General features: G+C 59.1%; 2 protein-coding genes across 5 annotated transcripts; one reads left to right on the top strand and one right to left on the bottom strand.

Annotated features, from left to right (window-relative positions):
- The first annotated feature begins 407 nt into the window (after positions 1 to 407).
- On the top strand, positions 408 to 7,379 carry LOC138387658 (ficolin-2-like). 2 transcript variants are annotated; one of them, XM_069474795.1, is made up of 9 exons: positions 408 to 488; positions 2,225 to 2,338; positions 3,133 to 3,186; positions 3,502 to 3,537; positions 4,274 to 4,306; positions 4,726 to 4,853; positions 5,283 to 5,412; positions 6,264 to 6,398; positions 6,951 to 7,379. In XM_069474795.1, the coding sequence occupies exons 1-9, from the start codon at positions 419 to 421 to the stop codon at positions 7,208 to 7,210; spliced, it is 960 nt and encodes a 319-aa protein (XP_069330896.1). In that variant the 5' UTR covers positions 408 to 418; the 3' UTR covers positions 7,211 to 7,379. The 2 variants fall into 2 exon arrangements, with proteins under 2 accessions (XP_069330896.1, XP_069330897.1); XM_069474796.1 differs by having other exon boundaries at positions 3,133 to 3,209; positions 3,516 to 3,537.
- A 9,298-nt stretch (positions 7,380 to 16,677) lies between these two features.
- Positions 16,678 to 24,016, bottom strand: LOC138387657 (ficolin-1-like). 3 transcript variants are annotated; one of them, XM_069474792.1, is made up of 9 exons: positions 23,732 to 24,016; positions 22,253 to 22,366; positions 21,404 to 21,457; positions 21,051 to 21,086; positions 20,269 to 20,301; positions 19,722 to 19,849; positions 19,163 to 19,292; positions 18,193 to 18,330; positions 16,678 to 17,138 (listed from the first exon to the last, which is right to left on the bottom strand). In XM_069474792.1, the coding sequence occupies exons 1-9, from the start codon at positions 23,811 to 23,813 to the stop codon at positions 16,891 to 16,893; spliced, it is 963 nt and encodes a 320-aa protein (XP_069330893.1). In that variant the 5' UTR covers positions 23,814 to 24,016; the 3' UTR covers positions 16,678 to 16,890. The 3 variants fall into 3 exon arrangements, with proteins under 3 accessions (XP_069330893.1, XP_069330894.1, XP_069330895.1); XM_069474793.1 differs by having other exon boundaries at positions 18,193 to 18,327; XM_069474794.1 differs by lacking the exons at positions 20,269 to 20,301; positions 21,051 to 21,086 and adding an exon at positions 20,237 to 20,256 and having other exon boundaries at positions 18,193 to 18,327; positions 21,388 to 21,457.
- Positions 24,017 to 24,421: the final 405 nt, after the last annotated feature.

Below are 24,421 nucleotides of genomic sequence, written 5' to 3'. Positions count from 1 at the left end.
TTCCCCTGTGGATATTCCTCAACTTCCACGGACTTGAAGCCCATTACCTGCAAGCGAATCGCTCAAGAGTTGGATCCGCAAACACTCCCTTCTCCTGACTCCTCAGGGAGTGCTCCTGGCAGAGCAGAGCCGGGGGGCTGGGCCTGAGCTTTCTCTAAAGACACACACGGCCCCCCCGCATGGCCCTGGGGGGCCCCTTGCTGGGCAGAGCGAGTCCCTGCTGGGAAGTGAGGCCGTGGAAGAAGTGGGTGCTGGGTTGTCTCCCTCTCCAGTAGGTGCCAGCAGGATGTGAGGAGGAAGTGTCCACCCCCACCGGGGACGGGAAACAGAGCCAGAGGTTACAGGGGGTGGCCGAGGCCCCATAAGAGCCAGGGAGCTCCTTCCGTGGCAGAAACCAGAGTGGCAGAGCCGAGCCACCATGGCCACACCTGTCCTCCTGGTCATCCCTTTCCTGTGCACCACGGCCCTGACTGCCGACACCTGTCCAGGTGAGTCGGTCCCCAGGTGAGCACAGGGATCCTGTCCCTGGAAGCTGTCGGCCACTTATTGACTGCTGTGTGCCGGGCCTAGCGGGAAGCCCTTTGCCAACGTCCAGCCCTTATTCCTTTTTAAAAGGGCCACTTATAAAGAGAGGAGACAGAAGCTCAAAGAAACAGATGCAGCCTCACACGGGGCTGTGAGCAGAACCCTGGAGCCAGCCCGGCCGGGTCCAAAGCCAGGTGCTCCGTCTGCAGGGCCCGGCTGGTGCTCCGTCTGCAGGGTCTGCGGGGCCTCATCCACGCCAGAGCAGTCACGAGAGCCCTGGGGCATGGGCGGTGCCAGGGCGTGGAGTGTGTGCAGGGTGCTGGCCTGGGGCAGGCCCCGGTCAGATCTGGGGCTGTGACGACCGTCTCTGGGAGGCCTCCCAGCCCGACACAGCCAGCAGAGTCAGGCCCAGCACAGCAGGTCATTCAGTCTGGGGTCTGCCTGGCTCTGGGGACAGGGAGCTGCCACTCTGACCCTGACATGGCACAGTGTGGGTGACATGGCCTGCACAGGCTCCAGACTGCCCCCGCTGGGCTCCTGGGGGCCCCCAAGTGCTCCGCCCAGCAGCTCCACCCCAGGTCCAACCCCTGAGGAGGCTCTGTCGCACCTGCTTCTGGTCACACTGAGGACATTGCTCCGACCTCAGCACAGGTGAGAGTGTGCACAGGTCCTAATGGGCACCACGGTCCCTGATGTGTTCATGGTGGCCCAGGGCAAATGATAGCTGCCATGTCACTGCAGAGAAAGGCCTAGAACGTCAGCCCCTCCGCTGCTTATGTTATGGTGAGTTAATTTTCTTCACTAAAGGTATCTTTTTAATTATCTAAAATTATTAAGAACCCTTTCTTAATGAGGAAAATTAAGGAGATAAAAAAGATAAAGTCAATATTTGCTCTGAATAGTGAGCAAGGGGTGAGGACATACCCAAAACCGCACAAAATGCTGTAGCTGCCAAGCCTGCCGGGACCGAGCGCCTGGATCTGCATTTCTGTGTCGTCCCTCGGGGGGACGTGTTAATCTCGTCACCCACAAAATTTAAAATGTACCTTGCAAACAAGGACACAATCTCTGTCCGGTCCCAGCAGTGCCATGGCTTGCTCTGCATCCCTGGACCAGACACGTCCTCTCTCCAGGTGACCCAGACGACCCCTTGGCAGCCCAGTAACTCCACGATCACGTCCGAAGTCGAGCAGTGAAAATACTCATGTGAACCCAAACTCCCTGAGTTTCCTAGAAATATTTATTGTCGCTATTTATTGAAACCACCCACTGTTAATGAAGCTCTTCCTAAAGGTCTTGAATTCTATAAGATGTTTGAAATTTTCTTCTATAATCCAATCCTTGCCATAGCCCTGTTATCAGCCTCACGTGGTTGCTGAGAGCACAGAGAGGGTAGGTGACTTGCCCAGGACACACAGCTCAGAGGAAGGTTTACCCTCAGGCAGGGTGGCCTCCAAGGCCAGGGCTCTGCCCCGCATGTCTGCCCCCAGGGGAGGACAGACCAAGTCCCCACCACAGCGGGAAAACCACACTCCCAGGCCCACCCTGCAGCTGAGGCAGGTGGCTCTGGCTGCAGCCACCTGGCCAGACCCGATGTCAACAAGGGGGCTGTGTCCTCGGTGGGGGTGGCTTCCCTGCAGGTCTGCAGGGCGTCAGCCCAGGGCGCTGGCACTGACTCGGCACTTGTGTTCACATGCAGAGGTGAAGCTGCTGGGTGTGGAGGGCTCCGACAAGCTCACCATCCTCCGGGGCTGCCCGGGACTGCCCGGAGCCCCCGGGCCCAAGGGAGAGGCGGGCGCCCACGGCGGGAGAGGTGGGTGCTCGCAGGGGTGGGTGGGCAGAAACGGGGCAGGGTGGCGTCTCCTGCTCTTCTGAACTCAGACGCCCAGGTGGGCAATGCCCCACTGTGGTCGGGAGCTGTGGTCTCGGCCCAGCTCACGGCCAGTGACAGCGCCGACCCCAGGGTCCAGCGGGGCTCTGGACCTGCCCCAGGCAGGAGCTCTCTCCTGGCTGGTCCCGGGCTCGCATCTGGGCGTAGCACTGTAGGGCTGTGCCGAGGCCAGGACTCCATGTCAGCCTCACGTGGCCGCTGGCGAGACTCCCGCAGTGTGTTCCTCCCTCGTCTCACCGAAACGTGGGTGCCCACTGCCTTCCCCACCCACCTCAGACGAGGACACTGAGTCCCAAGGAGCCCGGACCTGCTGGGCTCACACACCAGTAAGGAGGGAACCGGGACTCGCCCGGGCAGCTTCAGGCATGGCCGGCACCTCCCGCCACAGGAGAGCAGGGCGGGCGCCTGCCCGGGGACAGAGACCCAGACTCAGGGTCAGCACAGCGTGACGCCCAGGTCGTACCAAAGAGCAAACAGGAGCTGGGGACGCCCCACCCTGAGCCTGAGCCCAGGTGCAAGCCTGTCCATGAGCACCCGCCACTGTGCAGGCTCCGTCACCCCCTCTGGCACCACCAGGCCGTGTCCGGGCCCGAGATCTGAGGGTCACTGGGACCAGAGTGGGCTCAGGGCTCAGGACCCTGTTGCTTGGGGCGAAGGTTTCCCGGGAGAACAGTTTAGGTCGCATTTTCTCACTGATGTGTGTTTGCATTTCGCAGGAGAACGAGGTCCCGCCGGAGCCCCAGGGAAGGCAGGGCCACCCGGGCCCAAAGGTGAGGAGGGGACAGAGTGGGAGGCCTGAGCAGGATGCTCAGGCCTGTGTGTGAAGGAGGAGGGAGAGAGAGGGACAGAGAGGGACCTGGTGTGTCAAGGCCTCAGTGTCCCCTTCCCCTGCATCCTAAAGCCTTAGTGTGTCAGCGGGGCCACGAGCGTGGGGCGCCCAGGGCAAGAGGCTGGGACTGTGCCGGCTGGCTGCTGTCTTCCCACGGCCCCCCAGAGCAGCTCTGCTGGGCAGAACCAGAGCGGGCGGGGTCCCTGGGCTGAGGTGACTCTCTGGGTCTCTCTCACCCTCCTGCCTCTCTCTGCAGGAGACCGCGGGGAGAAGGGGCTGCGAGGAGACAAAGGTGAGCCCTCTGCAGGCGCGTCCCGGGAAGGGCTCCTCCCACGCCCAGGCTGCCCCCACCCCCGGGGGCCTCAGCCCCAGGGCCCTGTTGCTCTGGGCTGTGGGGGAGGGTGGAAGGCCCGACACACTCGGTCCTCAGAGTCCGTGGGGCTCAGGCATGGCATCTGCCAGCCGTCGCCTCGATGATGGGCAAGGTCATTCAATGAGGACATTTAGATGTGGACATTTTACTTCTTTAAAGTTTTGTCTAATGATGCTCATTTATTTAAAAAATTGTAAAAATCTAAAAAGGAAGACTCCTCTGTCTATAATAAAAATGGCGAGACTGGGGCACAGGCCCGAGGACCGGGTGCCGCCGGCAGGTTCCCCACAGTGACCCGACTCTAAGGCGTGACTCGTCCGAGCCCGGAATGAGCCGGACAGGGAAGAGCCGACCCCGCTGTGACCAGGGTGGGAGGCCCAGCTGGGGCCAGTGGGTACCGCGGGACGGGCACTGCCACCAGGGCCCCCAGGAGAAAAGGGGGACGTGGCAGGGCCACCGCCTGAGGGTTGGGCTGTGCCCTCAGTGAGGCAGAGCCCAGCGGCCCTTAATTAGAGCTGGGGGGTGACCGTCCTGGGAGCACCTGGGTCACGGCTGTGTCCCTGCTCCACCCCGTGTCCAGGAGCAGTCAGGACTGGTGGGGACCAGGGCTCTGAGCTCACCTCGTGACGAGTGTCTCTTCTCTCCCCACAAACAGGGGACGCTGGGCAGACTCAGTCGTGTGCCACAGGTGGGTGATCAGGCCCCGCCCCTCCGTGACCGGTCCCCTCCTCGGGGACCCTGCGCCCAGCCCCTCGCTGCAGAGCCCAGGACGCAGCTCTGCACACGCGCTGGGCTCCCTCGGCCACTCGGCCGCTGGCAGCTGCTGCCTGGAGAGCCAGCACATTCCGCAGCGCTTTCCTTGTGTGGCACCATCTACCCCAAAGGCCGGGGGCCCGGGACACTAAGGAGGGGCCGTGCCGGGAGCTGAGAGGTCAGGGGACTGGAGTGGCCGTGACAGCAGGGGGCTGGGGCCCTGTCTCCGTCTCGGCCTCCATGTCCACCCGCCCTGCAGACCCCATCCCCCTGCTCCTCCCTCCTGGGCCTGCCTCCCCCAGCCCCTGCCCTGCCCAGGGTTCCGGGGCCCACGTCCATCCCCGCTTCCCCCAGGCCCGCGGACCTGTCGGGAGCTGCTCAGCCAGGGCCACCTCCTGAGCGGCTGGCACACCATCTACCTGCCCGACTGCAGGCCCCTGCCCGTGCTCTGCGACATGGACACGGACGGAGGGGGCTGGACCGTGAGTGTGGCCTGAGGGTCCCCGAGCACAGTGGGCAGCTCGGGAGTCCTGGAAACTAGGCTCTATGCCTGGTGGGAGGACACTCTGGAATTCTCTATTCTCCTCCGAGTCTCAGGGAGACCCCCCTTCCCTGAGGATGAGGAGAATCAGAAATGAGGAGGAGGTGACCAGGGGGTAAATGTCCAGGCCAGAGAGTGAGGCTCAGAGGGGGACCACTCCTGCTGTGTGGCGTTGGCCTTGTTGCCTGCCCTCTCTGAGCCTCCATTTCCTCCTTCCTCACGTGGGCTCTGAGATGAGACCGGGTGGGTGCGCTTGAGGCACCGGCCTGCAGTGCTCTGCGAACTGTCAATTCCTGCTCCCGGGGAGGCCGGGGCCCCTGTGCTGGGGACGTCAGCCTGGTCCCCTGTGTCCCGTCCCGCCTCTGCGCAGGTTTTCCAGAGGAGGGTGGACGGCTCCGTGGACTTCTTTCGGGACTGGGCCTTGTACAAGCAGGGCTTCGGCAGTCAGCTGGGGGAGTTCTGGCTGGGGAACGACAACATCCACAGCCTGACCGCCCAGGGTAGGCCGGGCCGGGACGCGGGTGGGCCTGGGCCGGGACGGAGCTGCCCTGTCCCTTAGACCGGGCCGTCTGGAACGTAGGACCCCTCCTCTGGGCCTGCAGGGGGTGAGACTCTGAGCACACAGGGTGACACTGTGCAGTCCTAGGACACGCATTCCCTGCTGTGGGCCCTGTGGGCTGGGATCAGAGGGTGTTTGAGCTTTGGGGTGAAGGCGTCTGCCAGACTTGGTGCCACCTGCACCTGAGAAGCTGAGCGTGGGAGGGGATGTAGTGACCTCTAGGGCTTGGCCAAGCTCTGGTTCCTTCGTCTCCTCCCACTCTCCTCCTGAAGCTGCCTGGTCAGAAGGAGGGACACTCCCCTCCGGGCTGGTCCTGGCACCTGTACAGCTGGGCCCGCTCTGGGGGACATCAGAACAGCATCAGTGTCCTCTGCCCACCTGCCCGAGTATCAGATTGTCCCTGACGCTGGGAAAACTGGAATCTTGTCCCTCCCTCCCCAGTGGCCTGTCACTCAGGTGCCGGGGCCCGTCCAGATAAAGGAAGGACAAGATCAGTTTCCTGTTCTGGGCCCGTGACGACATCACAACCCATTACAGTGAAATAGTGGTTTTGAAGCAATGTTTTGTCCCATCAGAGAAATCTGAGTAGAGGAATTTTGGGTGAGAACAGAAAGCAGAGGGAAGCAGGTCTCCATGGTCCCTCGTACAACAGAGGCCTTTGTGATGAACTTGAGGAAATTCCCCTTTGGATGCCAACTTCTGACTCCCCCCGGAGCTTAGGCAAATTCCCCCCTCCCGTGCCTGACGGCAGAGGGACCCTTCTGCTGGGACCCTGAAACCCATCTCCCACAGGAACCAGCGAGCTCCGCGTGGACCTTGTGGACTTCGAGGGCACCCGCCACTTTGCCAAGTACAGCTCGTTTAAGGTGGAGAGCGAGGCGGACAAGTACAAGCTGGTCCTGGGCGCCTTTGTCGAGGGCAACGCAGGTGCGTGTCTGCGCTGGGCGGTGGCCGGCGCGTCAGAGCGGGGTCTGGGAAGCAGAGAAACCTGCTCAGCATCCTGGCTCTGCCTCTGCTGTGTGACGTTGCGTGGTGACTTCTCTAAACCAGTTTCTTCATCCATACGTTAAGATAATTTACCTACAGTCAATTGTACTTATGAAGATTATGAAATACATTTAGTAAAAAGTCCAATAAATGGTCGCTTCTATTAATCGCTCCCAGTATGGATGGATACTGGGAAAAAATGAAACTTAAGTGCATTTCTGCAGGGACTGAATTCCCACTCTATGCCACATGGAGCTCTCCTTGGAGGACGGCCTCCTCTCTAAGTGGGAGAATGCCTGTTTGGTGGCAGGGGCAGACCAGGCTAGGGGGTGCCAAGGCTACTGCGCCAGCAGAACAAGTGCTCACCGAGTGGTGTGCATTGGAGTTGTGCAGTGCACAACGTGGGCCCCTGGATATGGCAGCTCTATGCTGGACCCAGGATCCAGGCTTCCTAGCACTATGTGTACAATCCCGCATTTTTCTTCTGAGCAGGTGATTCTCTGACATACCAGAACAACCACCCCTTCTCCACCAAAGACCAAGACAACGACGTTTCTGGTGAAAATTGCGCTGTGCTGTACCACGGAGCCTGGTGGCACGCTTCTTGTCACTGGTCAAACCTGAATGGTCTCTACCTCGGGGGGTCTCATGGGAGCTTTGCAAATGGCATCAACTGGAAGACAGGGAAAGGGTACAACTACAGCTACAAGGTGTCGGAGATGAAGGTGCGGCTCACTAGCTCGGGCCTCTGATCAGGAGGTCCCCACGCATGCTGGCAGCAGGGGGACATACCCCTCAGCCCTCAGGAGGAAGGAAACCTGGGGATCTTGGTCCTGGTGGGGGTGAAGGAGCTTCGACCCGTTGCCGAGGGCCACGACCCGCAGAGCTGCGTGTTCCCCCATCTGCGAGGCTGAGGGCCACCGCCACGCCAGACCTCGCTGCAACACGTTACCAATAAAGACGTTCGCTTGCCTCACAGACAAACACGGGATGGCTTTGTCATTGCGTTGGCCCCTTGCTGGTCACGTCCCCATGGCTGTCCCACTGCTGTTGCTGCCCTGTGGCCTGGCACTGCAGGCGGCTTACATGCCTCGGGGCTGAGAAAGTCTCTGACTGCCCGAGACAGGCGTGGACAGAGCAGGAACGCGGCGCCTGTTTGCAAATAAAATGTTACCGCACACAGCAGTGCCCACGGCCGCCCCACTGTCCGCGGCTGGTTTCCATTTGCCCCCGTAGCTTTCAAGCGACAGGCAAAGCAGGGTAGGCGGAACAGAGACCGGGTGCCCTGCGACACCTTCAGTCTGTGCTAGTCGGCCCTTTACGGAATCTGCTGGCCCTGCTCTCAGGTGACGGCACCTGTGCCCAGGCTCTGTGCCCAGCTGTACCCCTGACCTGCGGCGCGCAGGCTTCCTGCCACTTGCTGTCCTGGGTCCCCTCACTCACCAAAGATAAAACGAGGACTAAGTGAGGCCGTCGGGCGCCGTCGCTGTGAGCACTCCAGGGGAGGGAAGGCCTGCCTCCCTCCAGGGCTCCCTCTCGGAAGCGGCCGGAGGGCTGTGCCCACAAAGCTGTCAATGCGCAACACTGCCAGCACCTCCGTTCCTGCCGGCCGTCCAGACAGGTCCCTCCTGGCCTCTGGTGGCTTCCCCGGAGAGGGCTGCCTGGGCGGGCTGCCTGCCCCGCAGGACCCGGCTTCGCACCTGTGTTTCTGCTCCGGGCGTCTTCTGCCTTTCCTCCGCCCGAGTCCGCCCTGGGGTGGGAATCCTGCTGGGTCCCGTGAGCCGTTTAGCTAAGACAACATTTCTCAATCTGTGACCCGTGGAGACCCTTGAGCCTCTAGCAAAGACCTCAGAGGGGCTGTGACCTGCGTTAACACGTGCAGGGAGCCGGGGTGAGACTCGGCTCCCGTCCGCAGGTGCGGGCCGACGTGCACACGGAAGAGGCCCCTCGGGCGTGCACTGCGCCTTTCCTGAGCTCACCGTCTGCAGGGCAGCCCGGCCAGTGCGGGAGGGGCTGCTGCAGGAGGGCACAGACGCCCGTGGCTGGGAGGCTTCCTGGTGGGGTGCATTTGCCCAGGCCTGGGAGGATGGATCATCGGTTCTGACTCCGGTGAGCTGCGTGTCCACTCCTGGCCTTCCCTGGGGACAGCCCCACCCTGGGCCAGGGTCATCCCTCCCAGGGGCAGCCTGGCCTGAAGGAGTTAACGTGGAGGTGGCACCTGGCAAACCTCCCAGACCACCCCCCGCCGTGGGACACCAGATGCCAGCTTCCCCGAGTTCTGCTGGCTTCGGCTCTGCGTGGGAGACAGCGGATCCCGCCACATGCTCCCCGAGGCAGGCTGGGCCTCCCGAGCCCGCGGCTCTGACTCAGCTGCCTGGAGTCCTGTCCGCCTGGCCCTTGTGACAGGCACAGGGGTCCCTGGGCTGGCTGGGGGCTGGGACTCTTGGCCACCAGGGCCAGTCCAGGCCTGGGAATGGGGAGGAGGGGAGGGTGGTCAGGAGTTCCCGGCCCTATCCTCCACCGTGGGGGCCCCTGAATTCTGTTTTCTGATGTGCTTTTTACATATTTTAGTTTTTGAGCCCCACAGAAGCACCAGGAGTGGGCAGGCCTGGTGTGATGATGCTGTTGGCACTCTGCTCTGATTTATTCAGAACGTGTGCTCGGAATCAGCAGGACGTGGCTCCAGGCTTCGCACCGAGAGTCAGTTTTACGGCTCGTCTGTGGACTCGCACAGGCCGGCCACGTGGTGCAGCGTTTGGGGCCCGTGGTCTCTGGGATGGCGGACCGCACCCTGGCCTGAGGGCCCCTGTGTCCCCTCTGGCTCTGCAGTCTGGTGGGTGGCACGCCCTTGACACCGAGGGACTCGCCATCCGGGTTACATCATCGTCCTGACCCAGGGAAGTGGTGGGAAGCAGAGAGGGCTGGGGCTCACTCACGGGGAACCACAAACCGAATCCACGTCCAGTTCTTCATTCTTTCCCTCTCTGTGGCTCCAGGGCCCCCTCCCTCTAGGACCGTGGCAGGTGCGGAGGGTGCGGTAGGCTCTTGCCTGGGCAGGGACCAGGTGCTGCGAGGAGGAGGCGGGCCGCTGGCAGGTGCGCCGTGCCAGGCAGGTGGGCAGACCGCCCCTTGTCCTAGAGGAAAGGCCCCGAGGGCGGCTGGGAAGCGGTTTACTTTCGTGGGAGCCCACGGGGGGCCTCCTTGACATGTAATAAGGTGCCCGTCTTTGAAGTGTGCACTTGAGTGGTTTTCACAGATGCGCCTGGGAAACCATCACCACAACCAAGACAGCTGACGTACCTGCCACACCTGGACCTTTCCTCGGGCCCCCTGGCAATCCAGCCTCCCAGCCGGCCCACCCTGTGTCCCCAGGCAAGATCCAATCTCCCCGTCACTACAGATCGGCCTGCCTTTTCTAAGATTTTATCTACATAAAAGCACCTACTCCGTACGCTCTGTCGTCGAGCTCTCCCGCCGCGGCCCAGCTTGGAGGTGCACCCACGCCACAGCGCAGCCGCCAGCTCCTTCCGCTGCGCTGCCGCGGGACGCATCACGCACAGACCGCGGCTGTTCATCATTCGCTCGCTGTGGACATTGAGGTCGCTTCCAGTCTGGGGCCAGGACAGGGCGCACTGTGGAGCGTTCGTGCACGAGTCTCCATGTGCATGTGTGTTTTCGCTTCTCCCGGGAGCACGTGCAGGAGTGGAGGCGGCCGGATCCCACGGGCCGCGCCTGTCCAGTTGTTCACGGAGTTGCGAAGGGGTTTCCTGCCGTGGCTGCGCCGTTCCCTCCAGCAGCGCCAGACAGCCCCGGATCCTCCTCGCCCTCCTCAACACTGGGAACGGTCGGTCCTTTTGGCTGTTTTCACGGGGGCGGGGAAGTCTCACGTGGCGTCGTTTGCGTGTTCCTCGTGAGCGACGGCTTGAGCATCTTTCCACGCGCTTATTGCCGTCCATGCGCCGTCTTCAGAGAAGCATCTTTTCAGATCGTGTACCTATTTTAAAAATTAGATGGTCTGCTTTCTTTTTACTGAGTGTCAAGAGTTCTTTCTATGTTCTGAACACGAGCCCTTTATCAACAGGTAGGGTGTATTGGTTTTCTATCCCCGCTGCAATAAATTACCACAAAGTGAGAGATGGAAACCAATGCAAATTGACTTTTTTGCACCAAGCTGCTCACAGCCTGGCCCGATCCCCTCCCCTGAGTGCAGACAGGCCCGTGGCTGGCTTCTAACAACAGAGTACGCGAAGGGGCCTTGGGGTATGCGATTGTGTGCATGTGATTACTTTGCACAAGACAGCGGTTCTTCTCTTGCCGGTCTTGCCGGAGTCTCTCTCTTGCCGGCTTAGAGGAAGGAAGTGGCCACGCTGGAGAAGCCCAAGGGACGGGAATTGCCGGCAGCCTTAAGAACAGGCTCCAGCCACCGACCTGCAAGAAAGGAATTCCTCGCTCCTACAACCTCGAGGGGTTGGATTCTGCCAACGACCTGGGTGAGCTGAAGGACAGATCCCTCCTCAGCTGAACCTCCGATGCCACCACGGCCCTGGCGGACACCTGGAGACCCTCAGCCAGGGACTCAGTTGAACTGTGTGTGGACGCCCGACCCACAAAAACTGCGAGATAACGAAAGTGATAATAAAAGACGATAAGATGCGGTAGCTTGCTACTCACCAATAGAACGATTACTGTCCGTTCCTTACTTGCTGAGAGCCTGTCAAAACATCTAGAATGGACGGAGGTTATCAAATATGTTTCTGGGGCTTTTTGTTTGTTTGTTTTTGAGATGATTGTATGATTTTCCTTTGTTAGTGTACTAAGATGAAGAACGACATTGATTTTCAAATGGTAAACACATCTTCCATTCGGGGCTAAACCTCACTTGCTCATGATACTTTTAATATGTTGCTGGGTTCGATTTGCTAAGATTTTGCCTGGAATTGTCGTATCCACATTCATGGGCGGTATTGGTCTACAGTTATGTTTTTCTTGCAATGATTTTTTTCTAGTTTTGCTGTTGGGGGAATGCTGGTCTCAGAATGAGTGGGGCAGTAGTTCTAACTTTTTGGCTTTCAGGAAGAGTGTGGGAAGAATTGCTATTACTGTATTTCTGCCTTAGATGTTGGGAAGACCTCACCGGTGAAGACACTGGGCCTGGAAACCGTTTGTGGACTGTCCGTTCTGCTCCGTTGGTTTATATGTCTACTTGCACATCAGTACCGGATTATCTTGATAAAGTTTTTTATAATAAAAATAAAGCCTTAATGACAATTTCAGTTCATTTTCTACGTCTAGGGTCGCTCAGGTGTGTCTGTGACTGAGGTGGTTCCAGGAATTGTTCGTTTCTGTTGCTGAATTATCGGCGTAAAATGGCTCAGAATATCCCTTCTAGTTCTTGTAATATCTGCAGATTATACAGGGACATCATCTCTCTCTTCCTGGTTGTGATATTTTGTGTTCCTCTCTCTCTCTCTCTCTCATTTTTTTCTCAGTCTGGCCAGAGGTTTACAAATTTTATTGACCTCAAAGAATTAGCTTTTGGTCATATTGATTTTCTCCATCTATTTTCTGTTCCTTTTCATTATTATTCACTCTCTCCGCCTCATTTTGGATTTAAATTGCTTTTCGTTCTCTGCCTTCTCAAGGTGGGAGCTGAGGAATTGATCTGGGGCTTCCTTGCTCCGGCACGCGGGCGCGGGGCTGTGATTTCCTCCTGGGCGCCGCGCCGCAAATTCTGATCTCTCACATTTTTGGTTCTATTCAATTCAAAGTTCTTCCTAACTTCTCCTTTGGCCTCTTCTGTGTACCATGTGTTATTTAGAAGAATGTTATTTAATATCCAGATAGTGGGGATTTTGTACAGATTTTTTAGAATTCTTTCTTTTTTTTATTTCTATAATAATTAATTCCATGGTGGTCTGAGAACGCACTTTGTGTGGCTTGACCGTGTTGGAAGCTGTTATTTTGGTGATTGCTTTAGAGTTGGCAGTAAACACCTTCAGCTCAGCACGGTTTGCCGTGAAGCCACGTGAAGCCACATCCCACGTGCTCCAAGAGCCTCGCGGCCTGTCCTTCCTCTCTCCTCCCGGCCTCCGCTCTGTGGCCAGGCCGTTCCGCACAGGTTGGACACCCGGCAAGGCGGTACAAGAGAAAGAAGGGCTTAGGGAAGAACTCAGCAGGCTACAAGCAGGAATAAAGCGGAATGAAGACTCTGGGAATTGCAGGTCTGGTAGGGCTGGAGAGTACCTGAACCTTTACAGACCCTGAACAGTAAGAGATGAGATTGTTAAAGCTCTTGAGTAACAAAGACCAGTGAAATGTATTTTTGAACAAAATGATTCAGCCTTGTAGCAAAGCTCCTTCCTGCCCAGCTGCAGCTTCAAGGCAGACAGACACCCTAAGACGGCAGGCACGGGGACAATCCACGACAAAGCACATCTGCGTGGAGATGGGTCTCGGGAAGAGAAGACATGGAGCCACGTAGCGAGGGGACCCGGCTCCCCGAGTCCCTGCAGAGCAGCTCTGCCTGCGCGCCCGCGCTAGGCTGCAGCAAGAAACGGACTCTTGCTGTGCTGGGCCCCGCGTCGCTGCGGCTGTTAGTTCCGACAGCTGCTGTTCCAGGCGGCCAGGCGAGGGCAGGGGTGCGGGAGAGAAAAGAAACCTACTTCCTCCTGCCGGTTCTAAAACGCACTCTGGGCTCCGTGCCAGCCTCGCCTCCCCAGTTCTGTGGCCGCACTTGGGCTACCCAGTTTGGTTGTCATTGTCGCTGTGACTAATCAGCCTGAGGCCATATGGGTGGGGGGCGGCCAGTTATCTGATTCCTGGAGCTTCACAGGAGGCCGGGAGCCCCATGCGCCCACCCCGAGATGTGGCACAAGTCCCGTCAGGAAGCAGGAATGGGAACAACCTGGAACAGTCCATCTGTCCCAGGGCAGCAGACGGGGCCACCCGGAGTCCAGCGCCTGGCCCGGCAGGAGGGTGCCTCGACTTTAACTGGGGTCCAGATATAAACCATCGAACCTCAGAACTGGAAGACAAGGTGCGGCTGCCGTGGTCCAGCCTCTCACCCAGAACTGGAGTCGCTGCCTCCGCGGCTCCGGACAGACCCGCAGGCACCAGAGGCTCCCTGCCGTCCTGGACAGCCACCACCAGCCTAGCCTGGCCCAGACCATTGCTGACGTCGGAAGGTCTTCCTCTTGTCAAATCCAGCTGTGCTTCTCCGGAAGAGCTGACTTTCGAGTGGGCCGAGGGAACTGCAGGGCAGTAATTCCGAGGTTGTGTACCAGTACTGCCAGAAGGGGCAGAATGCTTATCTGAGAAAACAAAGAACAACCCCCCAAAATGCAAGATCGTCACATGTCAGGCACGCCTGGCTCTAAGTGTAGCACCTCGGTAGCTAAGCGGCGTTTCCCGAGCCCAAGAAGCTCAGGACTGTGAGCGGCCAGGTGCTGTCCCTGCCTGTCCCTGTCAACAACCCGCTGCACAGCTCTCGCTTCTCCGGGCCGTGCAAGCGCGGATGCCGACGGAAACCTATTTGCGTCAATGTGCGCAGCTCTCTTTTCCCTTCCAGGACTGCTGTCTTCTTTCGTGTGAGCTTTGCTCTGATGAGTCAGAGGGTCTCTGGCTTTTGTTTGCTTGTGCTGAGATCATCAAGCCGCCCGCCCGGCTCTCTGAAACTTGCACCTTAGTGGTCCCCACGCCTGACTGTCCATCAGAGTCGCCTGGGAGACTCCTCAGAGGCCCCATCCCAGATCTTTGAAACCCGGACCTCAGCGGGTGATACTCGGAGCCCTTCTCGTCCATTCGGACGATGACCCGTGACAGGAAACCACGTGGCAGCACATCGCGTGGGCAGAGCTGACAGCTGAGCCTGCTGCGTGCCCCCAGGCCCCCAACCACCCCGCAGAACACAAGGTGACAGTGGTCTGAACCAAAGTAAATTCAAATATTAGAAAAACCCTCTGGATAAGGATCGTAGGGTTGGAAACAAATGTGTGGTCGGGACATGCAACAACAAGGGCACGAAAGGCGGGAAGGGGTTCGATGTCGTTAAAGGTGTTTAGGGTCTTTGTTGGCAAAGTGGTAGGAGGAATAATTTATGTTAAACTGTAGAAAGTCCAGGAAATACGGTGCAATCTCAAGCATAAACACCAAAGAATAGGAAAGGAATGGACAAGTTATAAGCTAATAGAGGGAAGATGGGATAATAAAAATATTCGACTAATACAAAAGGTGGCCAACAAGGAAAGAAAAAGGAACAAGAACAACACCGTGTGGAAGGCCACAAATGCCAAGGTGTTGCTGGATGGGACCGTGCCTGCACTCCGGCTTGGGAGACCCCGGGCTGGGAAGAACAGCAGGGACCGGAGAGGAAGAGGCTCTGCTGTCTTTTCACGCATTTCATTCCATCCCTCAGATCACAAAGACTCGCTGAGTTTTGATGATGTGAGTCTGGGAAAAATTGGTTGATTGGAAAAGACTCTTCATAGATTTGCTTTGCTTCTTCATTTAATGTTTAGTTTCTGAAAGCTATAGATCAAAAAACTTAGTTTATCCTTAATATTTTAAGTTTGGCTTACGGATCTGGTTTTTCTATTTATAAGATCTGCAAATCTTCATAGTCACCTTTTAAGGGCTTTTGGATACTACAAATTGAGTTCATTAAATGCCTTCAGATATTTTAGATGGCAATTATAAGTGGAATATATTCAGATTTCTTCTTAAGTATTTCAGTTGTCTAATGAACAAAACCTTCTTAGTACTAATTAATTTTAAGAAATCTAATAATTAAACTTAGAAATTCAACGGGCCCAAAGTCTCTTAAATATTCCAATACTGTGTATAAATGCACTAAGATTTCCTTGTCATATTATAAGACTAAGTCAATTAGTTAATTACATATTTTAGATTGGATTGATGAAACTTTCTTTATAATAGGCCGAATTCTTTAAACATTGTAAGAGTATGAAATATCAAATCTGTCCAGATTCCTTAACACAAAAGTCATAATTCTATGGCTTTCATTATATTAATCATTTCTAGACATTTCTAAAAACTGTTTTTCATTTCAAGCTTTTTTTTTTTTTTTGCAGGAGTTCTTTCAGATATGTGCCTGCATTGTCGCCCCTGAAGATTCCCTGCCCTGACACGTATGAACACGTCCACGGCAAAGAGACCGTGCTGATGCGATTAAGGGTGTAGACCTGGAGACGGGTCATCGCGGACCTGCCGGGGAGGCCCGGTCCGAGCTCGTAGATGGTGAGCGTGGAGAACCGGCCCTGGCTGTGCCCAGAGGGAGAGCCGTGGCGCAGCTGCCTGTGCAGCTGGAGGAGGGGCCCAGCCAAGGAGGGCCAGAGCCCGGGGACGCTGCCAAGGACACGGCTTCTTCCCCAGAGCCACCGGAAGGACCCAGCCCCACAGACAACCCACTTCCAGCCCAGTGAGACCTCTGGCGGACTCCTAACCCACAGAGCTGCGAGGGAACAACTTTCTGTTGTTTTAAACCACTGCATTTGTAGTGACTAGTTGTAGCAACAGTAGAAAACTAAAGGTAACATTGGCACGGCGACTCTGCCCCCGGTGACTTCCGTTTCATTTGCTCAAACTGCCCTTTGGTAGCAGAAGTTCTGGGTTTGAATGTGGTCACACCCATCAATGTTCCCTTTGTGCTTGGTGCCTCTTGCGTCCCAAGAAAACCCCCCTGCCGCGAGATGGGGGACTCTCGCCTCTCTCGCCTCCCGGAAGGCCGGTGCCGCTCCCGCGAGGAGGCCTGCAGCTCCCCCGAGCCGGGCTTCGTGCGTGGGGAAGACCCTTCCTCCTTCTGCGAGGGAGCCAGCTGCCCCACGCGCTCCCTCCTCCTCCGGCAGCGGCGTTGGGTGTTTCTTCTCTTTGCAGTGGGCAGCACCCAGAGCACCACCTCCACCACGGGGGAAGACAAAAGGCCACTTCGTAACTTCCCCCTGTTTATGAGCGTTTTCGAGGCCAAAGCAACCTTCCTGAAGACGTGTCAACTGCTGTGAGTAACCAGGGGCCACTGGAGTTGGGGGGTCACCCCACATCAATTAAGGAAGTTGAAAGTCCATGTAAAAGCCACCCAGCCTCTTTGGCCATCAGCCATGCCGTCGGCTAAGTGGCCGTCCTGACTCCAGGTGACTGCTGTTTAGCAAGTGTGGGAAATGCTCAGAACCAGTGTACACAAGAAACACAAATTTAATCTGGAAAAGCTTGTCAGAAAGCAAACACTTTTTAGGAGTGTAGCTCGCTCTCTGGTGAGGCTGTGGGGCGTGCGTGTCGGGTTTACGGGGCAGGGGCAAAGGACCGGCCATGGAGCACTGCGTGAGCATGTTCCCGCTGGGGACACAGGGGGACGTCTGATGCCACCGTGCCTGTGGGTGTGGCTCCCCCAGCAGGTGCCCGTGGACGAGGCCCCGGCGGGCTAGGTGAGCCGCACCTTCATCTCCGACACCTTGTAGCTGTAGTTGTAGCCTCTGCCTGTCTTCCAGTTGACGCCGCTGGCATAACTCTCGTGCGGCCCCCCGAGGTAGCGACCATTCAGGTTAGACTCGTGGCATTCGGAGTACCACCAGGCCCCCTGGTACAGCACAGAGCAGCTGGAAGAGCTCAGGTCGTTGTCCTTGTCTTTGGTGGAGAAGAAATTGTTGTTGTGGAACGTCAGAGAATCACCTGCTCAGAGAAAATGCAGGGTTTGTGGCTATTAGAAGCAGCCCAGGCGTCCTGAGGCCGTCCCCTGGCCCTGCTCCTGCCTCTCGCTGGTGCCAGCCTCCCCGCAAAGCCGTGCCGGCTGCGGGCCAGGTACATCCACAACCTGCCCAGGCTTGGGGCTACAGGAGAGTGAAAAGTAATCTCTTCCCGCCTGGTCTGGGACTCCTTCCCCTTTTCTCCTTCCTCCAGGGTTCCCCAGAACTGTTGGGACCACTCTCTCCCCTGAAGCGCCCCCCACCCTCTGGTCTGCACCTTGCCTCTGCCCTGGTGGTCCCTGGGCGGGTACAGCCAGCCTCCTCCATGGCCCATCATGCCCCCTGCTGTGCCCCGAGCCTGCAGCTCAGCTCTGCCTCCCCAGGTGAGCAGCCGCACCTGAGTCTCGCTGTGCCACCTACACAATGGGGTGCTGCTGCCTGCTCTGCTTCCCTGCCCAGAGGTCTCGCAGGGGATCGTGGGTGGAAAAGGGGTGTACAAACTGCAAGGCCCTCGTCACTGATGTTCCCCAGGGAGCCCCTTGTTCTGTGCAGCTCTGGGCACAACACAGTAAACAGGCTCGCGCTGCAGCCGTTCTCAGAGCCTTTAATGAGGGAATGTGCTTTGGGAATTCCCCAGGTGGATGCTCTGACGGAAATGCCTCCCAAAATCCTGTGGCCTGAGTCCTTTTCAGTAAAGAATGTCCCACGGGGCTGGTGTTCCACAGAACACAGTTTGGGAAGCGGGGCTCTCAGGCCCTGTGAGAAATGACCACCCTCTTCCAGCTTTGATGACGGTCAGTGTCTCAGGCCCCACCCAGCGCGCCGTGTGGCTGACACAGCTGCAGTGTATTAACCAGCTGTGTCCTATGATCCCACGCTGCACAGACACAGGCGTTAGGTCCGCACGATGGCTGGAGAGACCAGGCTCGGAGAGGTGAGGTCTCGAGCCCATGGTCGCCAGGGGACAGAGAGCCGGGTTGTCCCTGCTTCCCAGACCCCGCTCGGAGGCCCAGGCCACACGGGCCAGCGCAGACACGCACCGGCGTTGCCCTCCACAAAGGCGCCCAGGGCCAGCTTGTACTTGTCCGCCTCCCCGGCCACCTGGAAGGAGCTGTACTTGGCAAAGTGGCGGGTGCCCTCGAAGTCCACAAGGTCCACGCGGAGCTCGCTGGTTCCTGCTGGAGAAAGATTTTAAGGTCCCAGCCTGGTGATCTTCTATCACCAGGCACGAGAGGCGAAGTCGGGTGAATTCTTAAGGGGTGTCCGAGCTGGGCGTCCAGGAAGAATGAACTGGGAACGTAGGAAGACCCTGCTGACCTGAGTAGCTCGGGGGTGGCCCCTACTGCTCCACCTTCCCTGCGACTTCATAAGCCAGGCCTGAAAATCCACCCTGGTGCCCATCTGAGGCACTCTCGAAGTGCCAGCTCTCCTGCAAGTGGCGCAGGCCCCCAGCACAGCTGGGTGAAAAGCTGAAATGCAGCGTCTTTTGCAAAACTGCGGCACCTGCGTGGAGGCCTCCCATGGTGCCACGGGGCAGGGCACCCCCAGGTGCGGGCCGCAGCCCTGCAGGAGGCCTCAGGACGGGGCGAGGAGCTAATGCCACGCACCAGAGGGTGGATGAGGGCCTCTCACTCAGGCGAGTGTGGCTGTTTGGGGGCCTGTCAGAGCCAGAGTAGAAAAGGCAAGGGAGGGGCTTCCCTGGGACAAAGACAGACCACCCGTGGGAGACGGGGGAGGTCTGTCTCTCAATCCCACTCTCAGCTTCTCAGGTGCAGGTGGCACCAAGCCTGGCAGACACCTTCACCCCAAAGCTCAAACACCCTCTGACCCCAGCCCGCAGGGACCAAAGCAGGGAATGCGTGCCCTAGGATGGCACAGTGTGACTCTGTGTGCTCAGAGTCTCACCCCCTGCAGGCCCAGAGGACGGGTCCTACGTTCCAGACGGCCCGGTTTAAGGGACAGGGCAGCTCCGTCCCGGCCCAGGCCCACCCGCATCCCGGCCCGGCCTACCCTGGGCGGTCAGGCTGTGGATGTTGTCGTTCCCCAGCCAGAACTCCCCCAGCTGACTGCCGAAGCCCTGCTTGTACGAGGCCCAGTCCCGATAGAAGTCCACGGAGCCGTCCACCCGCCTCTGGAAAACCTGCGCAGAGGCGGGACGGGACACAGGGGGCCAGGCTGACGTCCCCAGCACAGGGGCCCCGGCCTCCCCGGGAGCAGGAATTGACAGTTCGCAGAGCACTGCAGGCCGGTGCCTCAAGCGCACCCACCCAGTCTCATCTCAGAGCCCACGTGAGGAAGGAGGAAATGGAGGCTCAGAGAGGGCAGGCAACAAGGCCAACGCCACACAGCAGGAGTGGTCCCCCTCTGAGCCTCACTCTCTGGCCTGGACGTTTACCCCCTGGTCACCTCCTCCTCATTTCTGATTCTCCTCATCCTCAGGGAAGGGGGGTCTCCCTGAGACTCGGAGGAGAATAGAGAATTCCAGAGTGTCCTCCCACCAGGCATAGAGCCTAGTTTCCAGGACTCCCGAGCTGCCCACTGTGCGCGGGGACCCTCAGGCCACACTCACGGTCCAGCCCCCTCCGTCCGTGTCCATGTCGCAGAGCACGGGCAGGGGCCTGCAGTCGGGCAGGTAGATGGTGTGCCAGCCGCTCAGGAGGTGGCCCTGGCTGAGCAGCTCCCGACAGGTCCGCGGGCCTGGGGGGAAGCGGGGATGGACGTGGGCCCCGGAGCCCTGGGCAGGGCAGGGGCTGGGGAGGCAGGCCCAGGAGGGAGGAGCAGGGGGATGGGGTCTGCAGGGCGGGCGGATACCGAGGCCGGGACGGAGACAGGGCCCCAGCCCCCTGCTGTCACGGCCACGCCAGTCCCCTGACCTCTCAGCTCTGGGCACGGCCCCTCCTTAGTGTCCCGGGCCCCCGGCCTTTGGGGTAGATGGTGCCACACAAGGAAAGCGCTGCGGAATGTGCTGGCTCTCCAGGCAGCAGCTGCCAGCGGCCGAGTGGCCGAGGGAGCCCAGCGCGTGTGCAGAGCTGCGTCCTGGGCTCTGCAGCGAGGGGCTGGGCGCAGGGTCCCCGAGGAGGGGACCGGTCATGGAGGGGCGGGGCCTGATCACCCACCTGTGGCACACAACTGAGTCTGCCCAGCGTCCCCTGTTCGTGGGGGGAGAGGAGACACTTGTCACGAGGTGAGCTCAGAGCCCTGGTCCCCACCAGCCCCGACTGCTCCTGGACACGGGGTGGAGCAGGGACACAGCCGTGACCCAGGTGCTCCCAGGACGGTCACCCCCCAGCTCTAATTAAGGGCCACTGGGCTCTGCCTCACTGAGGGCACAGCCCAACCCTCAGGCGGTGGCCCTGCCACGTCCCCCTTTTCTCCTGGGGGCCGTGGTGGCAGTGCCCGTCCCGCGGTACCCACTGGCCCCAGCTGGGCCTCCCACCCTGGTCACACGGGGTCGGCTCTTCCCTGTCCGGCTCATTCCGGGCTCGGACGAGTCACGCCTTAGAGTCGGGTCACTGTGGGGAACCTGCCGGCGGCACCCGGTCCTCGGGCCTGTGCCCCAGTCTCGCCATTTTTATTGTAGACAGAGGAGTCTTGCCTTTTTAGATTTTTACAATTTTTTAAAGAAATGAGCATCATTAGACAAAACTTTAAAGAAGTAAAATGTCCCCATCTAAATGTCCTCATCGAGTGACCTTGCCCATCATCAGGGTGACGGCTGGCAGACGCCATGCCTGAACCCCACGGACTCTGAGGACCGAGTGTGTTGGGCCTTCCACCCTCCCCCACAGCCCAGAGCAACAGGGCCCTGGGGCTGAGGCCCCCGGGGTGGGGGCAGCCTGGGCGGGGGTGGGGGGGGTGGGGGGGAGCCCTTCCCGGGACGCGCCTGCAGAGGGCTCACCTTTGTCTCCTCGCAGCCCCTTCTCCCCGCGGTCTCCTGCAGAGAGAGGCAGGAGGGTGAGAGAGACCCCAGAGAGTCACCTCAGCCCAGGGACCCCGCCCGCTCTGGTTCTGCCCAGCAGAGCTGCTCTGGGGGGGCCGTGGGAAGACAGCAGCCAGCCGGCACAGTCCCAGCCTCTTGCCCTGGGCGCCCCACGCTCGTGGCCCCGCTGACACACTAAGGCTTTAGGATGCAGGGGAAGGGGACACTGAGGCCTTGACACACCAGGTCCCTCTCTGTCCCTCTCTCTCCCTCCTCCTTCACACACAGGCCCGAGGGTCCTGCTCAGGCCTCCCACTCTGTCCCCTCCTCACCTTTGGGCCCGGGTGGCCCTGCCTTCCCTGGGGCTCCGGCGGGACCTCGTTCTCCTGCGAAATGCAAACACACGTCACTGAGAAAATGTGACCTAAACTGTTCTCCCGGGAAACCTTCGCCCCAAGCAGCAGCGTCCTGAGCCCTGTGCCCACTCTGGTCCCAGTGACCCTCAGATCTTGGGCCCGGACACAGCCTGGCGGTGCCAGAGGGGGTGACGGAGCCTGTACAGTGGCAGGTGTTCATGGGCAGGCCTGCACCTGGGCTCGGGCTCGGGGTGGGGCGTCCCCAGCTCCTGTTTGCTCTTTGGTACGACCTGGGCGTCACGCTGTGCTGACCCTGAGTCTGGGTCTCTGTCCCCGGGCAGGCGCCCGCCCTGCTCTCCTGTGGCGGGAGGTGCCGGCCATGCCTGAAGCTGCCCGGGCGAGTCCCGGCTCCCTCCTTACTGGTGTGTGAGCCCAGCAGGTCCGGGCCCCTCTGGGACTCAGTGTCCTCGTCTGAGGTGGGTGGGGAAGGCAGTGGGCACCCACGTTTCGGTGAGACGAGGGAGGAACACACTGCGGGAGTCTCGCCAGCGGCCACGTGAGGCTGACATGGAGTCCTGGCCTCGGCACAGCCCTACAGTGCTACGCCCAGATGCGAGCCCGGGACCAGCCAGGAGAGAGCTCCCGCCTGGGGCAGGTCCAGAGCCCCGCTGGACCCTGGGGTCGGCGCTGTCACTGGCTGTGAGCTGGGCCGAGACCACAGCTCCTGACCACAGTGGGGCATTGCCCACCTGGGCGTCTGAGTTCAGAAGAGCAGGAGACGCCACCCTGCCCCGTTTCTGCCCACCCACCCCTGCGAGCACCCACCTCTCCCGCCGTGGGCGCCCGCCTCTCCCTTGGGCCCGGGGGCTCCGGGCAGCCCCGGGCAGCCTCGGAGGATGGTGAGCTTGTCGGAGCCCTCCACACCCAGCAGCTTCACCTCTGCACGGAAACACAAGTGCCGAGTCAGTGCCAGCGCCCTGGGCTGACGCCCTGCAGACCTGCAGGGAAGCCACCCCCACCGAGGACACAGCCCCCTTGTTGACATCGGGTCTGGCCAGGTGGCTGCAGCCAGAGCCACCTGCCTCAGCTGCAGGGTGGGCCTGGGAGTGCGGTTTTCCCACTGTGGTGGGGACTTGGTCTGTCCTCCCCTGGGGACAGACATGCGGGCAGAGCCCTGGCCTTGGAGGCCACCCTGCCTGAGGGTAAACCTTCCTCTGAGCTGTGTGTCCTGGGCAAGTCACCTACCCTCTCTGTGCTCTCAGCAACCACGTGAGGCTGATAACAGGGGTATGGCAAGGATTGGATTATAGAAGAAAATTTCAAAAATCTTATAGAATTCAAGACCTTTAGGAAGAGCTTCATTAACAGTGGGTGGTTTCAATAAATAGCGACAATAAATATTTCTAGGAAACTCAGGGAATTTGGGTTCACATGAGTATTTTCACTGCCGACCTTGGACGTGATCGTGGAGTTACTGGGCTGCCAAGGGGTCGTCTGGGTCACCTGGAGAGAGGACGTGTCTGGTCCAGGGACGCAGAGCAAGCCATGGCACTGCTGGGACCGGACAGAGATTGTGTCCTTGTTTGCAAGGTACATTTTAAATTTTGTGGGTGACAAAATTAACACGTCCCCCCCAGGGAGAGCTTGGGAAACACAGAATTAGGCCGTGCTCTCCCGGGGAGACACGGCAGCTGCCGCTGGGGGTGTGTTTCCCTCCTGTGCTCTGGTCCTCGTTCACCAGAGCGGGCTGCAATTTACTATTTATGTTTCCCCCATAAATAAGTGCCGTGCGGGGCGGCCAGCTGTCCTCGGGAGCACTCTCGCCGCGTCCGCGGAGCCAGCCGCTGCTGCATCTGCGAGGAGCTGTCACTGCCTTGCAGCCCCTGCCCGTGTCAGGCTTTCTGGGGACACGGCCAGAGACCTGCATTTCCAACAAACCCCGCACGTCCATGCGGTGGCCGCTGGATTAGAAAATCTCAGAGTCCCTCTCGAATAAGCCCTTGAGAAGATAGAAAAAGTCAACGATATTTTCTTCCTTCTGAGTGACAGAGTCTGGAACCGTCTGTGGGTTCCGGGGGCCAATCCCAGGGTTCAGGGGCAGACGGACTCCAAGTGCAACCCCGTCTCCTCTCCCTCCGAGACCTCAGCTCTTCTGAGCCTCCCTCTCCCTGCCTGAGGGCAGCTGAGCTGCTGTGCGTGTTCCTGAGACGTCCTGCGCAATGGACTTTGCCTGGGACACCCGAGGCGGTTACTAAGTGGGTTGTCACCAGCTTTCACAGACCAGGGAGCCTCTGTTTGTCTCACCTGGACAGGTGTCGGCAGCCCAGGCAGGCAGGTCCTTGACGTGCAGGAAGAGGACAACCAGGACTGTGATCCCTGGGGCCATGGCGACTCCGCTCTGCTGCCTGCCCTCTGGGCTGTGACTGCAGAGAGGCTCCGAGCTCTTATAGGGCAGGGGAAACCAGCCCTAGTTACGGGCTGCGGTTTCTCAGTTCCCTTGGGGACACCCACTTCCCATAGGTTGTTCAGTTGCACCAACAGGCAGATGTTCCCTTCCAGCTAGGCCCCCGCAAGCCGCCTGTGTAGCTGGGCTCGCTTCCCCTGCAGAGATACCCTGTTCCTAGTCCAGAGAGCTCCCAAGCCCTCCGGAGAGTCTGCCTGGTTCGTGGCTTAAGGAAAGCCCACCCTCCCAAGCCCCCTTCTCATTCCCAGCTACACCCAAGCAATACCCTGAGATAAGGAAGGTTTTGCGGAAGGAGGTTTCCTGCCTTATCTGATTTCCAGAAAATTCAGGGTTTGAGCCGGTCCTTGGGCAGTCAACAGGAAGGGAGAGAAAAAAAGTGCTGAGCTGAGCACCTCTAGCGTCCCAAGTGCTGCTGACACCGTATGATCCTCACACCAGCCCCAGTGAGCAGAGCAAATTATCTGACAACTGCAGGTGGAGAAATTGAAGTCTCATAGCCGGTAAGAGCCAGACATTGGAACCCCCTGTCT

The sequence above is a fragment of the Eulemur rufifrons genome, chromosome 7, assembly GCF_041146395.1.
Source record: "Eulemur rufifrons isolate Redbay chromosome 7, OSU_ERuf_1, whole genome shotgun sequence".
NCBI lineage: Eukaryota > Metazoa > Chordata > Mammalia > Primates > Lemuridae > Eulemur > Eulemur rufifrons.
Note: the sequence above shows the minus strand (reverse complement) of the source record. Positions and strands in the feature narration are given on the sequence as shown.